The sequence below is a fragment of the Myxocyprinus asiaticus genome, chromosome 23 (genome assembly GCF_019703515.2).
Source record: "Myxocyprinus asiaticus isolate MX2 ecotype Aquarium Trade chromosome 23, UBuf_Myxa_2, whole genome shotgun sequence".
In the NCBI taxonomy this organism is placed as follows: domain Eukaryota; kingdom Metazoa; phylum Chordata; class Actinopteri; order Cypriniformes; family Catostomidae; genus Myxocyprinus; species Myxocyprinus asiaticus.
This window is the reverse complement of record NC_059366.1, coordinates 22,552,360-22,569,693: the sequence shown is the minus strand read 5'-3', so window position 1 is coordinate 22,569,693 and position 17,334 is coordinate 22,552,360. Positions and strand designations below refer to the sequence as shown.

The window sequence follows — 17,334 nt, the reverse complement described above, 5'->3', positions numbered from 1 at the left end:
TTCGCATCTTTTGTGTTCCACACATACGGGAACAACATGAGGGTGAGTAAATGAAGAAAGAATTAAAAAACATTTCTGAGTGAACTATCCCTTTAACGATGGTAAACCTGATGCTCCTGAGTGGTATAACTAGAATTTAGCTCATATATACAATGAACAATTAAGTGACTGAATGAGTCTACTTGACAATTATCCCTGCGGGCAATTCAGCAAAGTTTTTTAATAGATTAATAAGTCTGCAACAACAACCAGGGAGTTTTGGGCATGTCAGGTACAGGCTGATCCTTAGAGCTTAGTCTTTTTAGCATTACATTCTCACTATGAGGGTAAACAAAGTGCAAAGGCAACAGTTTTGGAAGCACTTCCTTTTTAGGTGCAGCTGTTCTGTGTAAAGAGTGTTCTGTCTCAGCTCTGGTTGAGTGGCAGAGTATGTTTGATTTGGCCATGAGGGACAGTTATGAGATAATTTAAATGGGTGGCCAATGATTGGCCAGGCCAGCTAGAACTCTTATAAGTCTTTAGTATCATAAAATTGACCACAATCCCCCTCTAAAAGTGTGCTACCGCAACTGTGAACAACAAGCAGGGAGTAAAAACCCACATAAACCAGAGGAACAAAGTCCTAGTGTTGTCAAAATGCAACCAAAAACGTGGAAGTTTGCTTCTGAGAAACAAAGTATTTGGATTTTAACCTTACTGAAAGGTAGATCTGTTTGAACAGCACGTGGTGATTTAGGGTGCTTTCACACTAGCACTTTTGGTGCGCACCCGGTGTGGAATGATGTCAAAGTTGGGTTAGTTTGGATAATGTGAACGCTGTTTTCCGAATTCGGGTGCGCACTCGGGAACCGCACCCGAGTCCGCTTGAAAAGGTGGTCTGGGGTTACGGTTCATGTGAACTCCAGTATGGTTCACTGCTGATATGAATGCTATCATACCAAATCATGGAAGTGAACCGCTTGTGATGACATATCATTTGCATCTTTGCAGGCTTGCAATCGCAAATATTATAATTATTTCTCATTCCTGCTTGTGTCCAAATACACCGCCTTCAGAGAGCACCTCACATTCTTCACGTCTCTTGCAATGCATCCACGTGCTTGTGGCAGAGAAACACAAATATTCATCACATCATTGCATATTCAATGCATCCGCAGGAGACAAACACAAGTGTTGTTCTGTGCATGGTAAGTTTTTGTGGTAAATCCAAAGAGACAAACTTTAATACTTCACTTAACACAGTGACGTCTTCTCGAGTTTTTACCTACAGTGGTAAACAGCTGCCGCTTGTACTCACATTGATAATGTAATCGGACCACGGTTCGGACTCAAATAAAATTATGTGAACAGAGCCAGCGCAGGCAGCAGGAGGGGGAGGAAACGAATTCAGGTTCGGTCCAAGCAATCGAACCAAGTGCGAAAGCACCCTTAATGTATCATTATGCACTTTACTATATTAGTGATGACTAAAGTTACAGTAGATTTTCAAATTGATACGAGGAAATCTATGTGCCAAATCTTAACTTGGCCAATCGAAGACCGACATATCAGTCTATCAATAATCATGACACAGCTCAAAGTGATGTTGTAGCCTTTTAAAAAGCTGGCCGGACTAAAGGCAGTATAAACACTCTGTGAATGGGAATACAGGACGACTCCTGCAGGGTGTGTGCATGTGTGCGGGCTGGGTCAAGCTCGGGCCAGCTACATCATGATGTGCCTCTGCTGTACGGCCCACCGCCTCCAACAATAGCATTCAATTACATAGCCTGTGCTCAAAACACTTACACACACACTTAGCCTTATGTGCAACGCCTCGGATTCCTTCTCAAGCTATATGAAGACTTAGCATTGAACAAGTATCGAGTAAATCAGAGCAAAAGGCCAGCACTTTAGGGGTCAGATGAGTCTAAACATAAGCATGATTTAACAGTGATAACTTTTGTAGGTAAACTATTTAGTCTCTGCACAAAAACAAGTGGGTGCAAATAAATTAAGACTCAGTGCAGTTGAGCAAATTACCTCGAGCAACTTTTATAACCAACTGATCAAAAGCAGCACTTATAACTGGATGATGTATGTGTTAAGTAATGGTAAATGCTTTTGGTGGAAGTGTGGGACGTCTTTGGTTTCTCACCTATCTGCAGAGGGTCTTTCACAGCTCTCACCCTATAGAGCTGCTCACCACGCTGAAACTCATCAGGACTACCATTAGCCAAACATGAATATAATCTGAAAATACAGGGAGGATAAAGAGATTAAACAGAGCAGACATTTAAGCATTCAACAGGTCATCTTGTCATTCTGTAAATCTTAAGTTACTCTGGTAATGTTGTGCTTTCAAAATGAAGCTTAAAATGTAATCAATAAGATATAAAGTTTGGACAAATGAAATAGAACTTGATCCTAACTGAAATCGCCATGGTCACTGGTAACAAATAAAATAGGATTCTAGAGTTAGGAGACTTCTGTAATACACCCCTAGTTGTCCACTTCCATTCACTATGAAAAGCTACATAAGTATAAAAATAAAAAAAACAGAATATAAGAAAATATATGAATTCATGCACACACAAAGCTGTTATAAGGTTTGTAGGGTTTCACCTGATGTCCTCCTCATTTTCTGGGAAGCTCCAGTAGGCGATCCGTAATTGTAGCTGCTCAGGGACAGGAGGATAGACCTTTTCCACCACCTCAAATGGAATATGGAATGCCACCTGCTTGGCTGACAGCTCCACCAGGGGGATGACTTGTCCATCTATGAAAAGGAAGTAAAATCTGGGTATTTGTTTGTGCTTGATGCTCTTGCAGCTGCAGGTGAACTACACTAAAAAGAAACAGTGAAAAGTAACAAAAATTCAAAAGTAGGGGTGGGTAAAAATATTGTTTTTCCCGATTAATTGCGATCTTCATTTGAATGATCTTGATATTGATTCTTAAATCCCAAGATCGATCTTTCACTCAATACGCAACCCTCTACTAAAATGAGAGGAAATCACTTGCATCTGCAACCAAATATTGCACTATGCAACTGAAGTGAATATATTTGGCAACTGGCTGGTAAATGTTTACATTTCACTCAACAGTAATTGTTAAGTTTAGTCGTGAAGTGTTCAGCAGCTAGATCCATTCACAGCGTGTTGAGAGTAAAAGTTGTTCCGTGAAATGTGTGTCCAAGATGAGAATCACGCAACCCATTTGTCATTGAATACTGAATCTCTAGTTAATATGCACTCCTCTACAGATGCTCTTGACAGAAATGCAGTTTTTTTTGTTAAAGAGACAGTACCGGTTTTAGCACGTGTTCAACAAATCAATGTAAACAATTGTAAATAGTACAAATTATGCAATTTAACAATAAATATGTAACAAAAATTATATATGAAATATAATATCTTATTTATTGATTGAATACCTATTTTTAAAAAGCCAAAATGTGAAAAAAATATATATATATAACTAGTCAAATTTATATTTTCCTAATGTACCTTGTTAAACAGTCCACTGTATAATTAACAGCATAAGCTGGGAGAAAATTAATTTTATTTTAAGCAAAAGGGACATTATAACCGAATCAGAATGAGCTTTATTGCCAAGTGTTCTCATGTACACAAGGAATTGTATTTGCTGATAGGAGAAACAAGTGCACACAGAACATTACAGTCAGACACAGAACATAAAACAAGGTAAGAGTATAAATAGACATACAAATAATAGGACATAAAACAGAATGGCGTATGAACATGTGCAAGTGGTAGTGTATGTGCAAGGTAGGGGTATGTACAGTTATTGAATTAAATGTGTGAATTTATATATGTACATGAGATATGTATTTACATTATTGCACAATGGGGGAGTCCTGAGGCAGTTTAATTGCTCGAGGAAAATGGCCTGAGGGTAAAAACTGTTCTTGTGCCTGGATGTCCTGGTGCTCAGTGCTCTGAAGCACCAGCCAGAGGGCAACAGTTCAAAGAGGGAGTGGAAAGGGTGTGTGGGGTCCAGAGTGATTCTACCTGCACACTTCCTCACTCTGGGAGACGTACGGGTCTTGGAGGGTGGGCAGGAGGGCAACAATAATCCTTTCAACAGTCCTGACTGTCTGTTGTAATTTCCTTCTGTCTGATTTGGTGGCTGAACCAAACTAGACCGTTAGATGCACACAGGACAGACTCGATGACTGCCGAGTAGAACTGTGTCAGCAGCTCCTGTGGCAGGCTGAACTTCCTCAGCTGGCAAAGGAAGTGCAACCTCTGCTGAGCCTTCTTCACAATGAAGTCTATGTGGGTGTCCTACTTCAGGTCCTGAGAGATGGTAGAGCCCAGGAACTTGAATGACTCCAGTGCTGTTCAGGATGGTGAGGGGGTTTTTCTCCTGCAGTCCACTATCATCTCCACTGTTTTGAGTGTGTTCAGCTCAAGGTTGTTGTGACCGCACCAGACAGCCAGCTGATCAACCTCCTGTCTGTATGCAGACTCGATACCGTCGTGGATGAGGCCGATGAACGTGGTGTCATCTGCAAACTTCAGGAGCTTGACAGTGAGGTCTTTTGCTGTGCAGTCATTTGTGTACAGGGAGAAGAGCAGTGGAAAGAGAACGCATCCCTGAGGAGCACCAGTGCTAACAGAGAGGGTCCCAGATGTGAGTTTCGCCAGTTTCACAAGCTGCTGCCTATCTTTTAGAAAGCTGGTGATCCATCAACAGACTGGGGTGGGCGTGGAGAGTTGGGTCGGTATGGTTGAGAGAAGATCAGGCATGATGGTATTGAAGGCTGAACTGAAGTCCACAAATAGGATCCTTGCACAAGTCCCAGGTCTGTCGAGGTGTTGCAAGGATATAATGCAGTCCCATATTGACAGCATCATCCACAGACCTGTTTGCTTGGTAAGCAAACGGAAAGGGGTCCAGTGATGTCCTTCAGGTAGGCCAAAACCAGTCTCTCAAACGTCTTTATGACCACAGACGTGAGAGCAACAGGTCTGTAGTCATTAAGTCCTGTGATTTTGGGTTCTTTGGGGACCGGAATGATGGTGGAGCATTTGAAGCTGCAGGGAACCCCACACTGCTCCAGTGATCTATTGAAGATCTGTGTGAAGATGGGGGCCAGTTGGTCAGCACAGACATTCAGACAGGCAGATGAAACACCGTCTGGGCCTGAAGCTTTCCTAGCCTCACTTCCCTCGCATGCGTCTTTTTGATTGCTTGTAGAGCACCACTGCACCTCCAAATAAATGTCTAATAAAACATCTGAATAATCAAACACCGGCAAAAAATTATCAGGTATGCTCTGCTGAATATTCAGCAGTTCAGCCCTGGTGAAACTGATCGGGAAAGAGTGACAAAAACATGACAAACAAAAGTAACAAAAACACTAGAGAGCTCCACACCGAAGCAGCCATCTGCGGCACCATATTTTTTATAACTGAAATAAACCCATATGAATCAATACTGAATCAAAATGGAATCGAATTGAATCGGGAAATCTGTATTAATACCCAGCCCTATTCAAAAGCCCCAAATAAAATCTTAAACTGAAATCAAATTAAGGCTAACAGCAATATCACTCAAAAGCCCAAAGTATACTTCGGTCAGACACAAATGCTGAGCGTCCGCATACAGGAAGTGTGACGCTATTTTCGTCATCAGCGTATGCGAGCACTATACGCACACAGCCCGATTTTTCTAACCGCACATCTTTGAATGCTCAGAACATGCATGTGTCTCTAATTATTTGCACAAATTAGTGTGTCCACAAGGAGGCCACACTCACCGTTGAGCCGTTGCTGACACGAAGAAGCGCTAGAAGTAGATTTAATAGCCGGTAAACAAAAGGAGACGAAGGTGGAAACATCAACAGTGGATGTGCATGTCAGGAGTGTGTGTGTGAGGAGATCAGGAGATACCTGCATTTGTATAACTTGATTCTGAAGCACTATAAAGACATCTTTATGGATCTTAAATTCGGAAGAAAAAAAGTCCGGTGATCCATAGCACGTATGCGCCGACCGCCTGTGAACACATGCATGGTCAAATGAAGTATACTTTGACAGGCTCGCGCTCGACTGCACGTAGACGCTGAGTGTTCACGTCAAAATCAAAGTAAACTTTGGGCTAAAGGCAGTCAGATTAGTAGGTTTAAAATACAGATCAAATATAATGATTTTTGGACCAACCTGACAAAATAATTGCTATTCTGTAACATACATTTCCAAGCCACTCTGTGTTACAATCATTCATTCAACATTCAACTATCTGAAATCATAAACAAATAAATTGTTTAAAGAGCACCTATTATGGTTTTTCAAATATTACCTTCCATGTAGTGTGCTATATAGCTGTTTGTGAATGTAAAAAAGTCTGCAAAGTTTCAAAAAACAAAGAGCACGACAAATGGAGTTATTGGCTGTGTCTCGTTTGGAAGGCTGCATGCTAGGTAGGACGCGTCCTTTGAAGGCTGCAGCATAGCGAGTGTCCTCCTTTAAACAAGTCTCGTTTAAACGAGACGGCCTTTGTAGGACAAACGGAAACATTACGTATCATGGTTGCTATGACAGCACACCACTTTAACAAGCGTGAGCGCTTTGAGTGAGAAGGGAACAAAGTCCCTCTGGAAGGGAATGCATGAGGTACATTTTAGGAGAGTTGTAATGATGTAAAGAGAAAAGAAAATAGATTTTACAGGTGTACTTTTAGTTTAATACTTTAATTATATATTAATATAATTATACATATTATATACTCTGCACCCATCTACAGAGGTACTTCAACTGTTACTTGCGTTTGAACATCATATTTACTGGCAAATTGCAGTTATTTCTTAGACATTTCTGTTGAAGCAAAGAATTGTGGGTTGTGAGTGCCCACGAAGGATACCCCTCATGCATCCTTCGAATTCCCGTGAAAGAAGGTCGCATTCGAAGTGTCCTGCTTACTTTTCTGAAACGAGACAGCCTCGATGACGTATGCGGCTGACAAATGCGACCTCCGGAGGACGCAGCCTTCCCAACGAGACACAGCATTGACTCCCAAAAGAAAGAACCGATTCTGAATACCTGACAAGTCGTTAGTAATTCCAAACTTACTTCCTGTACTAACCTACATAATTTGGCTGCTTGTGAACAGCTTTGACCCTCCCTCAAACTCTACACTAAGTGGTAGACCAATCACAACAGACTGGGACATCTGACCAATCTGAGCAGAGTAGGCTCTCTAAAAGAAGGAGTTTAGAGTTTAAAAACCATAATAGGTGCTCTGTAAACAATAGCCACATAGATGCCTTCAAATTGAGAGAACAGGCCTGAGAAGGAGAAATGAGGTTCAAGACCTCAGGAAACCTATTTTGTTCAAAACCAAACTGTTAATTTACATTTAAGGCTAAATAGAGAGAAAACAGGACCGCTGCCAACTGGGACTAAACACTGTCCGCCTACTGAGGTGGGGGGTTCCGGTATCCTGCAGGGTCCTAGATTCAAGAAACCAATTTCCTCCAGACAGTGATAAGAGCCAAGTAGCCAAGCTGCGAGTATGAAAAACAGACTAAAAGATACTCCTTAAGGAACAACTTCCAACTATTCATGCCTAAAACCTAGAGTGAATTCAGCCACAGGTTTCAGAGGTAGCTTTCATTCGTACAAGGAAAAGTTGTGAGATGAAAATAAATCCCTAATGGATGATTGCTTTCAAGGGATGGGCTGACTGTGTCATGTGGGCTCAATGCTCCCAATCCTACAAATCTTTTCTTTTTTTGGAGGAATAAGAGAGAATTCATTATCAGATATATAACCAAATGTAATTTTCTCTAATGAGCCACAGGGCAATACTGACACATACCCATGTCATTAAATGTTACCAAGCTCCATCTGAAATGAACACCAACAATCCATTGCACTCTGTCACCTTAGAGCTAGATCTCACATTACATTAACAGAGAGAGTGCACTGATACCCAACTACATGCTCTATCATACTAGTTAAAAGGGATAGTTCACACAAAAATGACAATTCTGTCATGTGTTCACCCTCCATGCTGTTCCACACATGTATGACTTTCTTCCATGGAACACAAAACAGATGTTAGGCAGTGTGTTAGATTCAGTCACTCACTATTCACTTTCACTGCATCCTTTTTCCATACAATGACGTAAACCTATCAACTTACATAAAAGACCTTATGAAAGCTTGAAATGAATTTCTATATAATATTTTAGAAGTATAATAAAGTATTAGATCTTTAGTAACGGTGTTGTGGATTATTTAACATAGGGACATATTAATTTTTCGTTTTTTAGAGACTTCTTGATTTTGCGCTACACAGCGCATTATGGTAACTGCATATTCACAAGATACGCATTTAGTGTGCAACTCAAGCCAAACGCACACCACAATTTAATTGTACTGTATAACACTGTTTCTTGTACATATGACAATAAATCCTTAACTTGAAGGTGCAATATGTAACAATTTTCATGTAATATTCACCCTTTTTTTGCCAATGTGTGAACGGCTTGTAATGCAACTTAAAAAATGAGCCCTTCCCAGACTTCCTAGGTTGCCTATAAAAGCCTGTAGACTGATTTTCATGCGAAGGGAGCAGGTCGCTTTTGCCGGGAAAATCCAAAGGATGTGACTTGCCTCAGTGCTTCTCTTCCGCTATTCAACAGCGACAACAAACTGTAACACTAGGTAACGTTATCTTAGAGATGAAATCCAGCAAACGTCTGGCTCCCAGCACAACACCGACTCCTATACAAACTCTGAGTAAGCCAAAAAATAAAAAAAACATTTATCTACTGAATTCAGTCTGGCTAAGCGGGAACGTGATCGTGGTCGAGTGAAAACTAGAGTGAACATCGGCAGGGCATTTGATTCCTGGAGGGAGCTTCGTTTGGTTTTGGGGATCAAAACAGACCCTGAATTGGCGTTCTTCTTATTGGACAGGTAAGCTTACATAACTGCAAAGCATGTGAAATATAGTGCCATAAGGATTGATCTGTGTAATTTTAGCTAAACTACAATAATACATGAAATGAATTCTAGACAATGTTCAAGATAATGCAAAAAGACCCATTCATTAGTGTAACATAACTTGGTTATACAGAAAATATATACATTCTATTATTATAAAATAATAGCAAATCGATATATCAAAATGACAGTTGTGATGGAATCACATCAATACTGAATTGTGTCAACACATTTATAACACAGTCTATTTTATAAACAGCTACTGTCATCATCCACCAAATTTAGCTAACAGCTATTGATAAAGCTGGCTGGCTAGCTAGCTAGCTAACGCCGACATAGACTATCGTATAAATTCAGTCAATGTATCATGCAAAGAAAAGTGATTACTTCAATCTACAGTCTCGCATATTCAGACCTATATCCACACTTTGTTTTAGCCCTGTTCCAGCACTGGAGAGTCAAATATAATATACAGTTTCAAAGTTTATAGTAAAACAATCAGAACTGCGTAATTTTAATTATGCTACCTCATCTGTCAGCATGATGCCGGTGAATCACGTTCAGTCTCTTTGTACGTTACATCATTGTTTTGGCCAATGCTCACTCACTCGCGTCCCTATGAAGTGTGTGCCCTAGTAACAGGTAGCTGGCTGCAGTTCACTTAACGGCCACAGGTGTCATTAATAACAAGCGTTACTGAATCTTACATACTGCACCTTAAACGACTAGGTGTATCAACTACATGTCCATTCGTCCCCAACTGAAGTTACAATTCCTAAATTCCTTCACAAACTAACACACAGGAGAGTTTATTCTTGATGACATGTCAACAAACATTAAAAGAAAGGGCTCATGCCAGAAAATAAACATAAGTTATTAAAAAGCTCTTCTGTTTACCGGGGCTCACACACGGGGCAATCCTCACAATACTCTCTCAAGTTCAGCTGTTCAAACTCTGTTGTGCATTCGCTTCATTGCAGATGTAATTTGTAATAATATATTTATTCTGTTGATGGCTTGTTTATCTCATATATATATATATATAAATATAATATATATACATATCTATGATGCATTTGAAAGTAGGCGATTATAAAAGTGCTTCACCGGGGATCGGCGCTTTCGTCTCGTCTCGACATGCAGCTTAAAAAATCCTCACAATAATAAGACTGGATCATTTGAATAAACAAGGTTTTATTCAACAAGATTTTTCTTCTTCCAAAACATTGTCAGTGCATTGGTGATATCTTGCAGTGTTGTTTATTTCTCGTCATATTTTCGTCAACAATGTCTGAATTAAAACTGTTAAAATTATTCTCATAATCCTGTCTTTGTAAATGGAATCAGCACACACATTTGTGTGTGTAATTTCGTTGATGAAATTAACCGTGTTCTGGATGTGTATTGAGTGCGACTGGCAACATAATTCACAAAAAATTAAAAGCATCTGACAATTGAAAAGCTTTCAGCAAAGGTAGGACTGAACTATTTAATTATAGTCCAGCTATATAGTGATATTTAATCATGTTGAATGTTGGAGTTTAACAACATTAACCGAATCTGACATCTGGAATATTTTTAGTCTTTGAAGTTAGTGGCGTATAAGATCGGCTGTATAAGTCCAATAACAGACAGAAATGGTAAACCAATGCAAAAACTTTTGCATTTATTTTTTATTTATTTTGTTTATTTTTTTTTTTTTTTTTTTTGAGTATTTTGTGATATTTTACAAATTAAAACTTAATTTATATTTTGTGTTCAATGACGCACTTTTTAAAGTTTGATGCGCAATAAATTCGTCATTTGCGAGCACTCCCTCCCAGTGTTGCCAACTAGTTTCAATGGAAAGTAGCTAAAGCCTGCTCGAAGTCGCTAAATGACATCATACGGTAATTAGCATATCCGTGACATCATCGCGTCTCATTTGCATTTTGCAGTGTCCACCCTTTACATTTGTTTGCTTCTCTGTGCTTACCGTACATACTGTAATACCCTATTAATTCCCTATATCTATCAATCACTCAGACAGAAAGTTAGAAGCGACAGAAACTTTCTTTTCTCTCACACAGCGCTCAGCCATAACAAACCACTATTATTTTATTGTCTAAGTAAGTGTCTGAATTCATAGAGTTCAGAAACAGGAATGAACAACTGTCTAAAATCTCTTGTGATTAAGTGCATGAAAAGAATAAAAATGAACAGTCAAATTAAACTCTTTAAATTTAAAACAAAAGGGAGCAAACAATACAGATTCGTCATTGGTCCTTGACAACGCTGTTTGCACACGCGCAGCTCATTCAAGTCTATGTCAGCTGCCGTGCGGTCAACTGTTTGTGCTGCTCCGCCTTCTCAGCTGCTCACCTCTCTCTCTGTCAGTCTCACTGAACAGAGTAGACGCAGAGAGAGGTGTGCCTCCGAGTCCGGGCAGGAAAGCAAGACCACGCACTCGCGGGGCAGTACTGGCGACTTCTACGGAAGGTAGCTAAGGGTTGTCCAAAATGTCGCTAGATTTGTCGCTAGGTGCTTTTTTGAATGAAAGTTGCTAAAGAGGTCTGAAAAGTCGCTAAATCTAGCGACAAAGTCGCTAAATTGGCAACACTGTTCCCTCCCCCGCCCTACAACCACCGCATTACATTGTTCACAGGTGGTGATTGGCCCTTAACCACCATGGTGGTAAAAATTTATTGAAGGCTGCATTTCTCAGAGTCTGCAAAACTATTAAAATTTTACCATTCTCCTGTCTTCACACAATCTGTGACAAGTTTCAGCTGTCAAGCAAAGCAAGGTAATGAATGATGCTCATATAGTAGAAACCACACTTCACCATTATCAGACACCCACATAACCGACTGTCACTTTGAAAAGAGGAGACAGTAAACTACCTTGGTCATGAATAAAACAGACCACAAGAAGATAAAATAATATGTAACACAGACAGTGGGAGTCACAGAGAACGACAACACTGGGCACAGGTGATTCATTAAAGGTACTGCCAACAAACAGCTGCTCAGCAACAATAAGTGTTAGTGAGAGATCCCAATGAATCAGGTGGCACACTCATAGCCAGTTTTGGCTGACTATACACCATGGTGACCAATAGAGGACGAGTTAACATAGGCTGCTAGACAGCTTTGTCTTTTGTTAGCCAGTGAATAGGTGAGACAACATCTCATGCTTGGTCTGACATCCCACTGCTCCAAACCCTACTGCCCGACAACGAGAACAAAGACACCTGGCTCACAGAGTGCTATATAAACAGCCACGTCTGAGTGATCGCGTTCTGTCAGTTCCAGTGCCAAGAAAATGGGCTTTGGGCATGTAAAATACCTCTTATTTACTTTTAGAACTGATCCAGATAAAAAACCAGGGGGATTTGGTGTCTCAAACTGGACTGTGCAAGATCAGCAGCATTATGCAGATCGATCAAATGGGGTTTTTTGTTTAACCACACAACCCTCTGCTCTGAGGCAGTGACCTGCACAAGACAAAGCTCTTCTTACATCCCTCTGCTCTACTCCACCCCAACCCCCCATCATACTCGCTCTCTCTCTTAATCTAAACTCCATTACTAACACAACGCCTCCTTTTCCAAACCTCCCTAAACATAATCCTTAACTCAAAGTTGTGCTGCAATGACCAAGCTTTAGCCGTACTAGTTAGACAGAAATCAGTGTTGAATAATGTAATATTCAAGGTTAAATTCAAGTTAAGCTCAATCGGCCACATTTGTGGCATAACGTTGATTACCACAAATTTGACTTGTCCCTCCTTTTCTTAGAAAAACAAAAAAGAGGTACTTGCAATGAGAATGAACAGAGCTAATTTTTGGAGGGCTTAAAAGCAGACATGTGAAGCTTATTTTATCAAAGCACATACATTAATTCTTCTGTAAAATCTTGTCTATTATTTGAGCTGTAAAGTTGCTTAAATGGCAGTTTTTGCAGGAATGCAGGGTTTACTGCATTACTCGCCATGGCAACAAAGTTGTAAAATTGGATAACTTTACACAAAAAAGGTTAGGAAACAATTTTATCAAAGAAAAATCATATTAACAAACTTTTGAAACTGAGTATTTTAATGTTTACGGATTGGCCACATTAACTTCCATTGTAAGTGCCTCACTTTAACCCAGATTTTTGCTTCTTTTTTTTTTTTTTCTAAGGAGGGACAGTACCAAATTTATTTTTGTGGTAATCAACATTATACCACATATTCTGCCAGCTGAGCTTAACTTGTACTGACCCCAGAATGTTCCTTTAATGTAATAGAATGTTTACAAATGTTCTATAAGTTACAGCGAGATCAATGTGAGTGTAACCAGAAGGGTAACCTGTATTTTAAAATGTCTCTAGTTTACAAAGACATTCAATTGGGAAACGTTTTAGCCTATGTTTTAACTGATATTCACAATAGGGTTATGGGGGAATGTTTTGACTTGGAACCTCAGAACAGGAAAAGTCACGTGACAGTGTCGTCTATAAGTTAAGAATACATTCTAAGGTCAAAAGGGCAGTCAAGACACGGTATGTAGTGATCACGCTACAATAGCAGCACATAAACCACTTCGCTACTCACAAAAAAAAGATATTTGTATTACCTTTAATCTTCACAGTGGGTGAATTTGGACCGGCAGACTGTTTCCTCCATCCTCTCCAGTTCTGGCAGAGACTTTCTGGCTCAGAAATGAATGAGCAAAGAGAGTCCTCCTCAAAACGGTCCGAGTCTTCAAAGGAGAACCTCTCTCCGTCTTCCCACTCAGCGAACATCAGTTCCATTACATTCGCTGTGTACGGTTCTCACACGGAGACCTGAAGACTTCAGCTAAACGTGCCTCTTTGCTTTTGTTGTTTTGAGAGAGTGACACTCGCACTCGGGCGAGTTCCAGCAGGGGGAGGGGAAACTCAAGCTCAACCAAGGAAGTCCCTGCGAAGTCTCAAGAAAACCACTGTGCTTTTTGACTCTTTCTTTCAAAAATATGTCAAAATGGAGCACTTGCACATCACTGCTATCATATTAAAGCTTCAGACGTGCAGTTATGTGTTGGTAATCCATCGTTTGAGAATGTGCTTCATTTGTTGGAGATGGTCAGGTGTCTAGTTTGTGACTAAAGTGACAACTCATATCTAAATATTCAATCAACTCAAACAGTGTTATCAAATATATTTCTTGTGCCAAATAACAGGTGTCTTACATATTTATGTGTGAGTGCAAGTTCATTCCCAACGTAGACTCAAACGACAAAAACACCGCAGAGATATATTGTTTGGACCTTTGATGAGGTATATATCTATCGCATTAGTCGGCGATAAAATAATAAAATAAGCCCCCTCAAAACAAACCAACTCTCCAGTGGTCTGAAGCCTGTCCCACTATTGCTTTTAAGTTGGAAAAACTACACAGCAAATAATATTCTCTGACAGCACGAGCTGTAGTTACTCGCTTGCATGTAAACATACGTTAGTAATGTTTTAGGGGGTTTGTGAGGCAGAAGTTATGTATTTCTCTGGATTTAATTTAACCCTTCACCTCTGTTTGTCCAATCAGCTGAGCTTTGAGTCCCACAGCAGCTCCACGGCTAACAAAACAAGAGAAGGAAAAGGGTCCCTAAATAAACCTGTGACACTCAATGAGTTTATTTATTTTAAATGAGAACAGGTCACAGTAGTAACCCCATTTGAACCCAAAACAACTCAGTTGCTGTAATTTTATTTCGACCCCCCAACACTGTTCGAGGTAGCTCTGCTAACTCTGAGAGGCTAGTCGGTTAGCGTGCTAGCTTTCCGGCTAGCCCGAAATACCAAACACTTTCAGACTACTGCGTTCAAAAACATGACAAAATAAACTGGCAGCACCCGCAGACACGAGCTGTACTGTGCCCTAACATACAACCTGATGGAATAACACTGTTTCAATGTTTTGACACGAACGTCTTGGTCCCTACACCGAGTGTTTTCGAGCCACTGGTTACCCAAAACAAACAAGCAAGTGACAGTGCTCTTATCTCAGCATTGTGTCTCAGTGTCTCTCATAGAAAAGTCAGACGAGCAAAATGCACATCTGACCGCTCGACCAGGCCAGACGTCCATCAACGGCAAACATATTTAATATTCTTTATGCCACATCTAGCTGCCTCTTGTATTTATTTCTTGTCCTTTGTATGTAAAAGCTTGTCAGCCGCTCGTCTTGTTGTGCCACCGGCCGGTTCTTGTCTAGTCCTCCGTTTATAAGTTCCTCTCTCTCTATCCCCACGACGAACTCCCGGCAGCCACCGCTCTCTGGATCCAAAATGTCTTTCTTAAGCCGACAATTCGGAATCGAGATCCCCCTGTTCTCTCCGTCCTGACCCCCCTCCTCTCCTCTGCTCGTGAAGATGGTTCTCCAGCATCAGCTGATCCGCACTTCCGCTCGACATTAAATCCAGACAGTCAAACACTAGTTTCTCCGTTTAAATGATTTGTATTTGCACAATAATGCATGCATTCGTTTGTTCAGATTCAAGTATTAATGTACTAACTCATACATTTGTAATACATTTCAAATATGTGCTTTTTGACCTTGCAAATATATGTAAATATCAACAAATGAATGCATGATTTGTTGTGCAACAGGGTAACCTTGGGTAGCCTGGATAGAGCTTCTCTGAGCAATGCACACCTGAGTTTCTGTGATCATATTTGTTGTATTGGTATGACACAAAAAGTGACCTTTTTTCTTAATTTCACCATTAACAAGAATCTTTTGTGTTCATGTTTTTATTTGTATTTATGTTCCAGTGTAGCTCGTTTCACCAATGCATACATGAATTTTGAACATACAAACACAATGTTGGAGATTAATATAATGATGCTTTAACATTACGCAATTGCTTGTTCATTTTTGCATTCTCATCATCATTCCCAGTTGATGAAAATAAGGAGCATACAAGGACAGACATTCAAATCTTTTTCTGCTATGCTGGGGCCAATTTGATGTCTAAACATTCCTAAGAATGTAAAGTTTTGATAAACATGTTTAACTATACAATAATAATAATAATAATAATAATCAGCCTAATTTTAACATTTACACATTTCAATTATATAACAAATTTCCATCGAACTGAATTGAGTAATCTTCAAATAGTGTACCTATTATGAATTCAAAATAAATGGGAAACATTTGACTAAAAGTAATGAGGAAAATCAACTTTTTAAAACTTAGTAAACAAAATTAAAACTATAGTTTGGTAAATGGAACAGCAACTATCTGTTTTTACATTAAATGAACTAATTTTATACACAAATTTTGTATTTATTTATTCATTGGAGCAATAAGACTACATTTGGCTTAATGCTAAACAGCCATTTTTACAGCAGGGATTGCAAGGAACTGTTCCAACATGTGTCAACATGTTTTACATGACATTATGTCATTTAACATTACTAATCACTAAGGTGGTCTTGTCTTTCTCTCTTATTTCAGCTATTCTAGATTGTAACGAAACAGTAGATTTAACAGCACAACTGATGCACCTAATTTCTTTTGTCATTAAAAGAAAAAAATCTTTTTGTTATGTAAATAAATACCACAACCATATTGCCTGAATACAGAAAAGGTTTAACATTGCAGGAAGCAAATAGCAATGTAATATAACAATTCAAGCCACTTTCAGCTGAGAAGTATGTTAACAGATGACAGGTCACCATCTCTTACTTTAAGCAGCATGTACTGATAATGTCTTACATCAGGTTTTTGCCCATTCTCCCTCATTATATTTTTTTCTCTGGAACTATTGGTTGTACTTTTAGGTTTAGAACATGGTTGTGTTTAATATGCAAGACTTTTATCCTGGATGTTAGTCTGTTGGGATTGCAATTTTCTCTGTGTTATGCATGTACCACATGCCTAACAAAGCTGGTTAACAGTCCAGTGCTTCATATTAATCCAACATTGATATCATCACACCATTTTTTGGGTTGGGGCAATGAATACTTGGGGGGGGGGGGTGCAATCTTTGCACTCCCACATGTATAAATTAAATGAAAATAAATTTTTCTGACACAGATTTTCCAAAATGGCATTCCCCGCCCCACTTCCACTTACTGTACATGGCATGAAGATTAGTGCAAAATGACTTATTTACAAAAGCTTACTCATCAAAGACCTTTCAATAAATGAGAACTCTGTTCACTTAAAGGGATAGTTTACCCAAAAATGAAAATTCTCTCATCATTTACTCACCCTCATGCCATCCCAGATGTGTATGACTTTCTTTATTCTACAATACACAAACAGAGATTTTTAGAAGAATTTCTCAGCTCTGTTGATACATTCAATGCAAGTGAATGGTGGCCAGAAATTTGAAGGTCAAAAAAGCATATAAAGGCAGCATGAA

General features: G+C 39.5%; 1 protein-coding gene across 3 annotated transcripts in view; it reads right to left on the bottom strand.

Moving 5' to 3' along the window:
* LOC127414191 (zinc finger SWIM domain-containing protein 8-like) overlaps nt 1-15,326 on the bottom strand; it is a 52,415-nt gene extending 37,089 nt beyond the window's left edge. For all 3 annotated transcript variants that reach the window (XR_007892755.1, XM_051652013.1, XM_051652014.1), the window contains exons 1-3: nt 13,558-15,326; nt 2,605-2,758; nt 2,138-2,232 (exon numbers count right to left, since the gene is read on the bottom strand). Coding sequence is in view for 2 of the 3 variants with exons in the window: in XM_051652013.1 (XP_051507973.1) it covers nt 2,138-2,232; nt 2,605-2,758; nt 13,558-13,735 (427 nt within the window). In the remaining variant the exon portion in view is untranslated. The remainder of the gene's footprint in view (nt 1-2,137; nt 2,233-2,604; nt 2,759-13,557) is intronic.
* Nucleotides 15,327-17,334: the final 2,008 nt, after the last annotated feature.